This window comes from Perca fluviatilis, chromosome 14, assembly GCF_010015445.1.
Source record: "Perca fluviatilis chromosome 14, GENO_Pfluv_1.0, whole genome shotgun sequence".
NCBI classification, from domain to species: Eukaryota; Metazoa; Chordata; class Actinopteri; order Perciformes; family Percidae; genus Perca; species Perca fluviatilis.
In genome coordinates, this window is record NC_053125.1 from 6,306,001 (window position 1) to 6,316,343 (window position 10,343).

At 44.2% G+C, this 10,343-nt stretch overlaps 1 protein-coding gene across 1 annotated transcript; it reads right to left on the reverse strand.

Moving 5' to 3' along the window:
- Positions 1 to 3,458: 3,458 nt before the first annotated feature.
- On the reverse strand, positions 3,459 to 9,817 carry sox19b (SRY-box transcription factor 19b). Its single transcript, XM_039823555.1, has 2 exons — positions 8,726 to 9,817; positions 3,459 to 5,027 (listed from the first exon to the last, which is right to left on the reverse strand). Exons 1-2 carry the CDS (start codon positions 9,382 to 9,384, stop codon positions 4,766 to 4,768), a joined length of 921 nt encoding a protein of 306 aa, XP_039679489.1. The 5' UTR covers positions 9,385 to 9,817; the 3' UTR covers positions 3,459 to 4,765.
- Positions 9,818 to 10,343: the final 526 nt, after the last annotated feature.

Sequence of the window (10,343 nt, forward strand, 5' to 3'; positions counted from 1 at the left end):
ATGGACAAAGTTAAACATATTCCACATTTAGGCTATTAGGCTGCCCATGCTTAATATTTAAATGTGCAATGGGATGTAAATGAACTGTGCCCACTTCAGGGTCTCTACTCAGACTTTTACAGTGTTTATCAAAGAGTTAGATTTGGTTTATTTATATCTGCCCCAGTTTTTCTGAAGAACCCTAGGCAACTTTCTGTCTATATGGCTCCATGAGTCTTTGGGATAGTTTCAAAGGTTCTTAATGAGGTTCAAGGGATCCTTGAGAGACTCAGGGAAAGTTCCAGAGGGGCTTCTGGGAGTGCAGGAAAGGAATAGCATAGGCTCATGTTGGAATTGTTGGGTCTTTGTAAATTATAGAGTGTTGTCTAGACCTACTCTGTCTGTAACGTGTCCTGAAACAACTCTGGTTGTGATTTGATATCATAAATAAAATTGAATTGGAATTGAATTGAATTGAATTAATGGAGTACTATAAATAAAAGTTAGCCTGGGATTGTACTATCATTTGCATCACACAATACACAGTTGACCATAGACACGTTTCCTAATGAACTGAGTACCAGCATCACCTGTGAACTTTAATCACATTCGGATAGCTATAGTTTGAGAAGCTCCTGGTTTTTGGCCGACCCCCCCCCCCCCTGCATCTGTTCTCCGTTCCCCTCCTACTCTGGTTGATCCATGGTGCCCGCCTCATCTTTTCTCCCCCCTCCTCTCCCCTCCCCTCAGTGACCGATTAGCCGGTGCGGGGCTCTCTCCCATTTCCATGAGAAAGGCGGCGGTCGGTGAAAGGGTTAAGCCAGAGGACGAAGCCCCCAGAAAGCAGCCCTAATTTTCTGCCCGGCGGGGGAGTGGGGGGGGAGCGGGGAGAGGGAACAAAGACGCCCGGGGGAGGAGCGGAGACTCCGGCTTTACTATATGCACCTGCGGCCTGAAAAGCCTCGGACAATGCGCCTCCGACACGGCCAATTACGAACGGGCCATCCACCCGCTTTCTCTGTGGAGAGACGTGGGGGGAGGAGGGAGGGAGGGGGCGGGGAGTGAAAGGGAGGAGGAGGGGAACGGGGAAAGTGATTTTTTTCAAAGAGGGTAAAGATAAGAAAGTAAATAATCGAGCTTTAAATCATTGCAGGCACTATAGACTGCCCCCCCCACCCCCAACCATCACATCTTCCCAGCCCGGCAAGACACCCATGTTCTCCCCGCTAATGTTCACTTTTGTCCGGCCAAGTTTTGATTCTGAGCGGCCCCGGGCAGATCTGACGGCTCAGCTGTGAAAGTGAAGAAGAAGAAGAAAAGGAAGAAAAAACAAAGGTGGGTTTGATTGCTGGTATGCCATTCTTATTTCCTCTAAAGATTCGGATGGATGAGGTCATGTTGGAAGCAACAGCTGAGAAACACCGGCACTCATCTGGTGACACGCACATAACCAGCTTTACCAATTCACCTGGGATTATTAGGCCAGCCATTCACAGGGACTTCATCATAATAACAGGCACTATAATATAACTCTGAGCAATAATATCAGAGAAATACACATTCATGTAATATAATCAAAAAAATAGCCTATATTGTATACTGAGAAACCTGGAAGCATGAGGACAAAGAAATCCTGTATACTTTGGGCTTACATTAAACCTAACCAGTTTAATAATCAGCCTGTGTTATAGAATTTAAAACGGTTTCCTTAAGATTTGAAATATAGCCTAGTTGTCCTACTGTTCCAGGTTGTCATTGATTCCTAGACATTTCTGTGGGATGTGAGAAAGTGTGTTGTGTTTAAACACACTGAACACCAGGTCTGCATTATTCCCTTCAAATCAAATAATTCCCATTTGAACAGAAACGTATGGCGATCATGTGTCGCGAGTGCTAAAGGTTGTCTAATTTGGTTTTCCTGTTATATGAAAATGAAGACAATGCTTGGAATAAATGTAAAGATCTGAACCTTTGTGGCGGTTTTTAAGGGGATCAAACTTACAAACGCTGGTAAGGTCCTCTAAAGCAGTAGTGTGGGTGGTGGGCGCAGTGGATATGCCACATGCCTTTGGTGTGGGAGACCCAGGTTCGATTCCCACTGTGATACATCAACCAATGTGCCCCTGAGCAAGACACTTAACCCCTAGTTGCTCCAGATGTGTGTGTGTGTGACCTCTGACATATGTAGCAATTGTAAGTCGCTTTGGATAAAAGTGTATGTAAAGTAGGCTATATTAACACGACTTACACTCAGCGGCCACTTTATTAGGTCTGCCTGTAAAATGTAATGCAATCCAGCTCAGGCGTGAAGGATACCGTTAAACAAGTGATAATGTTCACTTTCGGTTCCCACTGTGAGAGGTTAGATCAACTGTTTATTAGAGGACTATTGATGGATTCATTATGGAGGATTGAGTTAGTGGTGGGGGGGGGGCTGGACTGCATTATATTGAGTGGGTTCTAATATTCTGTTCACATGTATGTAAATGAATGGATAACACACCTCAATAAAATGTATATAATACCAGTATTATGACGAGTACAACACATCAGCTGAACATTTATATTAGGACACTCCCATCCACCGATGAAAACTTGTGTGATACGGTTGAAAGCTCAAGAAAAAGTGGACCTTAAGTTAGGATGTTTAGTCAGATGAACATTAGAAGCTTTGGGAAGGCCACATTTATGGCAGCGGTGTTGTATTGGACTGCATTCATATGTACCAGTGGACCTAATACAGTACTATGGAACTTAATCTAAGTGTTGGTCATTGTGTGGGCTTTTCACTCAGTCATAGAATGCTGTTAAAGTAGACAAACAGTTAACGCAAAATTAATGAAAAGGATTTGTACTTTTTATTAATATTGTCATGAATGCCATAACAAAGATTTTTCTTTTTTAAACCAAAAAAAAAAAAGGAATCGAGACTCTTAGTATAAGAGCCTAAAAATGTATACATTATTTACACGAATGCTACACACAGTAACTAGTATATGGCAGCATTTACATACAAGAGAATTCATTCTAAAAAATAGAGATACAAGTCAGTAGAAAAGTTAAAACACTTGGGTAACAATGTAAACATTCACGCATTACTGTAATAGAACTGCTCTCCCTTTTTCAAAAAACAACACAAGTAAGGCATCTGTTTCCAGTGCATGTCGAGTTAGTAATGGAATGCTTCAAAGTTAACTGTCTGAATAAATCTACCACATTCAATATTCACAGTCTGTGTAGGTTGAAAATAAAAGTTCCCTTTAGGTCCATAGCAGCACTAGTAAGCAGACAGCAGGCTAGACAGAAACAGACTACACACAGCACTGTCTGTCAGAGAGAACCACGATTAAAAGCACTTGTTATTTTATAGAAGGACAGAATTACTCACAGGTCAAGAGATTTAATGTGAAACTTACTTTTATACATTCTCTTTACTGGTAGTAAAAAACACAAAATTGTCAATAATAAAAAAAAAAAGATTTGCCAATCCAGTTTACTTGGTGGAAGACATAATTTGCAAGTCTTAATCTGCCGTTTGGAATAAAACAACTGAAATGCAGCATTTCAAATTTAATTTCATTCACTTACTGAAAAAGCCAAAAAAAAATAAAAAATAAAATACAACTCTTGCCTAGAGCAAAGTGACAATGAACACACAGAGCGACTCCAGAACAACGCATCTTAACATTTATATCAACAGATCAAATCTAAAACTAATACAGCAAATCAAACTCATACAGGCAGCAAAACCAGCAGTGGTGTGGTGGGACGGAGGACACTACAGGCCTACTGAAACGGGATTTAGCGACACCACAGATCATAGAAGCCAGTGTGTTCTGTTCAGTTCCTGTGGATGCAGTGTTGATTGTCCAACAGGGGGGGAGGTTCCCCATGTCATCCAACTAGATTTCAGCAGGTTAAAAAAAATTAAAAAAAAAATTAAAAAAAAAAAAACACAGAAAAATGCAAGAGTACTAAAGCAAAGCCAAGGCACAAAGAGTTTGTTAAAAGAAAAAAAAATAAAGAAAAAGCTCATCATTCAAGTTGTGCATTTCCTTCCCATTCTCCCCCTGCCGGCCCCCTGGCTCCGCCCACACATCAGGACAACCCGAGCACTTCAGCTCAGGTGATTGGTCCGTCACCGGCTGAGAGATTGGGATCTGTCAAACATGGTTGCCAGGACAGGTGTCTCTGTGCTGTGGCTGCAGGCGGCGGGGACTGGCTCCGTGGTCAAACAGCTCCTCCTCCTCCGCCCCCTGCCCTCCCCCCAGCCACTTGCTGGGTATGGTGGAAGGCTCATGAGTGCCAGGGTCTCAAGTGTTTAAAGTGGTATTTAAAAAAAAAAAAAGGAGTCTAAAAGAGGACAGAAAAAATAAGACAAACATTTCCTTATATGTACACAATAAACAGACGTGGCCCCTTGTCTTCGCTGCAGTCCTTCCTGGAGAGCAGTCAGCGGCGGTGGGGGGGTACAGGTGGTGGTTGGTGGGAGCGGGTGGCATTTATCTTAACTGATGGGGCACCAAAGAGGTAGAAAAACTATGAATAGTGAATAAAAATGTCGTCGGTTCTTGTGCGTCTGTAACTGCAGGCACATCTCAACTCAGACTGAATGCAGGAAATGGGTTTTCCTTCACGTCTTACGTCTCTTTGCTTTGCCGGTCTAAAGTCCCCCCCCACAGACTCCCATCTCCTGTCCAGCCAGCTGTGCATCGTGAGCATTTCTGTTCCGCCCACTCAGTTCACCCCCCCACCCCCCCATCCCCCCCGGCTCCCACTTCCAGTCCTAGATGTGTGTGAGTGGGACGGTCCCGGTGAGGTAGTGCTGCTGGACACTGGTGTAGCCCCTCTGTGCTGCCGTGGGGTCCCCGGCGTCCCCCCCGGGGCCGGGGATGTACATGCTGATCATGTCCCTGAGGTCGCCCTGCAGAGGGCCCCGGTGGTGGCTGGGCGTCCCCGTCGGGGGCGAGTGGGACACCGGCTCCGCTTTCACCATGGACATGGTGACGGGGCTGTGCTGCTGGGGACTGCTGCTGTAGGACATGGGGCTGCGGGGGAGAAGAGGACCATACAGGTTAACATGGCATCGGACAGTTTCAAATAGAAATAAAAGACACCTGGTTATTGGGAGGAATCAGACCATGTAGTGATCCACTTTGTTCACAGTTTCAAAGATGACCGGATCAATCGACTAGTTGCCAACTATTAAATTATTCGCCAAAGACAATTGAGGACGTCATCTTGGGCTTTGGGAAACACTGATCCACATTTTTCACCGTTTTATAGACTACACAACTAACTGATTAATAGAGGAAATAAAAATCGACAATTATAATTGTTAGTTGCAGCCCTAAAAAAAAATACTTTCCATTTAATACAAGGAAGCACTGCTGCAGTGATGTTTCCTGTCACCCTGTTGCTCTTCAGTCGTGCAATGTCAAGCCCCTGTCCTGCACTTCAACAGGAAGACCATTTAGACACTGGGATGCCAGTGAGATAAAGACCCCTGCACAATGTCTCCAGCTGTGCACTGCTGCCGGTACAGATGCTGAAAATCAGACCGGTTTACCGTGTAACAATATATCATTTCAATCTTTTAACACCTGATTTGTGAATGTTTTTTTTTGTTTTTTAATCCAATTTAAAACAAACAAACTTGAAAATGTAGACCAAATGTGTGGATCCGCTGTCCTAAAATCAGTAACTAACAAAAACGTGTGAACTTTTGCCAAAACAATAGACTGAAACCCATCCACCTGTATCTTCTGTAGTGTAATGGAATCTGAATGTCACAAAGTAGAAGCTCATTTTTCAAGTAAAGCCCCATCCATCTCACACCATCAACATAACTGAAGCAGGAACTTCTTGTATGTTACAGAAGTTGAGGAAAGTGGCATCTACTTCAGTACATATTTTGACTCATTTGTGCATAACTCAATTTCCATTATTGTGCTACTTTATGCCTTCATTAACAACGTAAACTGTGTATTCCCCGTCAGTCAAAAAGGTACAGTGATGCCTCTTGATCATGGTCACATCATCGGTCCAGTGACACTACACCTCACCACCAGGTTTCATTTGCTGACTGAAAACATTTTAATAAGTCTTCAAGTTCAACAACTACATGTATTAAAGTAAGCGGTCAGGCAACCTCTCATTATCATATGAGAACACAAATACAACCAACAGGGTGGAACAGGATATGTGAGCTGCTCTACCACCACTACAGTTCAGACCAGGATAAGACTAGATGGGTCATTCTACTAGAAACATGCTTCAAGTAAAAGAGCCTTGGGATATGCATGGTGCATCCTCATATTTGGGACTGAAAACACAAAAAAGAACAGATTAAAAAAAAAAAAAAAAAAAAAAACACACACTCCCTGGCACTAGGATAAGAGGAGACACAATGGGAGAATAGGATTAAATTATTCCCAAATGACGGGGCACATGCAGCACATGCTAAAGACTCAAGTGTCACTGTGGAGACACCTGCCAACAGACAAACTTCCCACTCAGTTCCTAAATAGCCTCTGGGCCATTAATAGTAAAAAATGTATTTAAAAATACTATTTAAATGTAATATTTTAAAATGTTCTCAAGATCAGTTGTATCGTTGGCCATATGACCTCAAATTCACAACCCAACATTGGACACCAAGTGGTCCTGACGAAGCTTGTTCCCACTTTAGAAAGACTTCTGAAAATATTGGCAACTAACTCATTTTCTCGATTAACCGATTCATCGTTTGGTCTGTAAAAATCAGTAAGAAAAATGTGTTTCCAAAGCCCAATATGACATGCTCAAATGTCTTGTTTTGTCCACAACTCAAATAGATTAAGATGACTGACACAGAGGAGCAAAGAAACTAGAGAATAAGAATTTTGACTCGACTCAACCCAATGAATCGATTATCAATCTAGTCAGCGGTTCATGTTGTAGCTGACAAACTTAAAAACGAGTCATCTCTGCAGCTCTTGGTGTGCTGCTGTGAACCTGGACAGGAAGTCTGGCTCCCAACATGACTCAAAGCTTCTGACAAGACCGATAACGCGCATCAAAAACATCTTTCAAGGATCCACCTGTTTGAGAACCAGCATGTCTGATAAGATAATGCCGATGTTGAGTCATTTGCTCAGAAAAAGGACCCAACTATTATCAGATACTGGAGGAAAATCTCATCCGTCCGCACACCAGGACATTTGTCAAAGTGTTCAGTCTTTGTACTTTTTTTTGGGGGCAGGAGGCCTAATAAGGCAGGAGGCAAAGACCCAGAAGTGGAACTGGGACAATGGTTGAGCAGGAGTAGGGGATTGTGGGTAGAGGACCACACACAGAGCAGCCCTTCCTACCGTCAAGTCATTCTGATCAACATTCCAGGCAGGACCCAGCCCAGAGCCGGGCGTCACGCGCATAACAAGTAGGCAACAGACTGAAGCCTGTTGTTCCGCCACAGCCAGGGCTCCTCGGTGACTCAATGGGACTCAATGTACTTTGTCTCAACATTTACACCTGATTAAAGTTGCACCTTTAAGTGCCTTCTTACATCAGGTGCACTCTGTAGATTGGAGGTGCATTTTATTTTAGACCATTTGTCATGACTTATTACTTCATATTTTTTTATTTGGTACTCCTCAGATTGTTATTAAAAAATATATATATTAAAAAAGGTGAATTATTAAGTAAAATAACTGCATGTGGTCTAAGTTAAAACAAAACCCAGGACAGAGCAAAAGATTTATGATGCAGAAGTTACTTTCTGAGGTTATAACTTGATATTACTCAATGGTGGAGTGGTCTGAAATGTTTGTAGTTGCTGTCTATTAACCAACAAGTCAAACCTGTGATAAAAACTGAAAACAAACCTGTGAATGTGTATGGAGGAGGCCTATAGGGCCTATAGTGTTAAGTATGGGAAGTAGTGAGTGGAGAAGTGTACTCACAATGGCCCACTAATGAGGATAGAAGCTCAATCGAAATAAAAAAAATTAAAAATTACATAATTTAAACACCATGATTCCTTGCGCATGCTCTCCCACTGATTTAAAGATGCGCTTCTGTGCAGAGGCACCACTCTTCTCCAATGATTGTCATTTTTAAAGCGCTCACACAATTTTAGCCATCTTTGTTAGGAAGCCATCATCAGGTCCCACGAGAAGGGGTTTGCCTTGTGTTTAGTAGGCCAGTGGTTTTCAAAGTGGGGTCCAAGCAAAAAGGGGAATCATTTATTTGGACTATAATTATGCCCCACATCCCTAAGTAACAACGACAGGAATGTAGGACTACTTTGGTCACTGATTTCACACACTTTCTATAAACACCTAAAGAGAAAACCAGATCCGTGGTCTAATTTGTGTTCGTTTAGGAGTCCTTGACGTGAAAAAGTTTGCTAAACTACTGCAGTAGACTGCATCGAGAACTGGTACATTTGGAATAAACTTTGATTTAAAAAAGAAAAAAAGAAATTGGGCCAGATTGTCTGTGACGCAGGTGGATCCGGCCTGCAGCGCATGTTGGAGACCTTTTTTGATTGCTTTCTGTGGAGCCGGGGGACCTTCTCATTTTATTAAGCACGTATATCGATTTAAAAAAAAAAAAAAAGCAAAAGGGGCTATGAAATCTAAAGATCAAAATCACACTTGACTCAAAGTTAGTCTTGGCCGCACTTAGGCTACTTGTTTTCGAAGGCCGAATGTTTTCAAATTGAACGAAGTTATCATGCAAAACCTTCAAACAGACAACTCACCTGTACGAGTTGCCTCCGTTCATGTACGTCTGTGCTGCCGTCATTGAAGGTGGGTACTGGAGCGCTGACAGGTCATACCGGTGGAGCTGCTGTGTGTAGCCGAGCGCCTCGCCCTGCATGCCGGCGTACCCCCCGGCGGGGCCCCAGCCGTAGCTGTCCATCCTCGGACTACCACCTTGGCCCTGCGCCGCCGCCAGCAGGTTGCCCGCTGACAGTGGGTACTTGCCCATCTGAGTGTCCTTTTTCAGCAGGGGCTTGGTCTTGCGGCGGGGCTTGTACTTGTAGTCGGGGTACTCCTTCATGTGGACCGCCCGGAGCCGCTTGGCCTCGTCGATGAAAGGCCGCTTCTCAGCGTCGGTCAGGAGTTTCCACTCCGCTCCCAGCCGCTTGCTGATCTCGGAGTTGTGCATTTTGGGGTTTTCTTGGGCCATCTTGCGCCTCTGTCCCCTGGACCAGACCATAAAGGCGTTCATGGGCCGCTTGACTTTATCCATGGGGTCGACTCCGGGTGCGCATGCCGTTTTGGAGCCCGGGTGAGAGTTGCCATTGCCGCCCATGCCCCCGGTCATGTTGCCGGTGATTGGCGACATTCCCTGGGAGGTCTGGTGATTAGGCGGCTGGCCGCTTGGCTTCAGCTCGTGTTCCATCATGCTGTACATGTCGGGGCAGGTGTAGTCAAGTTAAGCGGAGTTACGGAAGAGTCGAAACGCCGAACACACGAGGAGCCTTTGTCGCCGTCCACCTGGCGACTTCTGGCCAGGTTTCCCTGCAGATTGAACCGGGAATTGCCGGGTGATGCGAATCAACTAATTAGTCTACTCACGACGCACCCGGGACACAAAACACCGCAACGGACGACCAGGTATTCTCTTAAATGATAAGTCAGGTTGTGGCGGTCATTACTTTGATACTTAGGTTATATTTTAAAGTGAGCAGCTGCCTCTCTCTCCTTGGTGCTGTGAAACAGTTCTCCGCGGAAAAAAAACACTTGTTGTCAGACGGCCAAACTCACACACTGAACTCATCTGCCTGTTCACGGCAAAAGTTCCCCTGTTCTCGTGCAGTCAGCCGGGGTGTGGACCAATGGGAGAGCGAAGAGCGTCAGTGTGCGCGCGCGAGCATTTGCAAGTGAAAAGGCTCCGAGAGTGCGCGAGACACTTGTTGATGACGGTGGTGGAGAGAGGGAGAGGGGAGGCATTCCAGGGAGACAAGTAGGCTAGGCTGTCTTAATATTCACTTATTATCGACTAGGCCCATCTGATTAGATTGTTAGCATTTTAAACACAATATTTAATCAAAGCTCTTTACAGCAGAGTGCGGAAAAATCACTGCTTTGGGTCTAAGCACACACACATACGCGCGCGCGCGCACACATACACACTTTTGGGATAATTATCCAGGAAGTCCGTGAATTAATGTTTATTTTTTTCCATAGAAAGCGAGCTCGATAAACCACACAGACACATTAGTTAATCGGGCTTTTACCCTAAAAAAAAAATTATTCATGGAGAAAAATAATCCTGTATGTAATGTAATGTAGACCACCACAACAACTTTACACGTCTTTATATTGAGGCTAGATTAACCCCCTTTTAGGGCCCCTGTTGACCCACTTCCT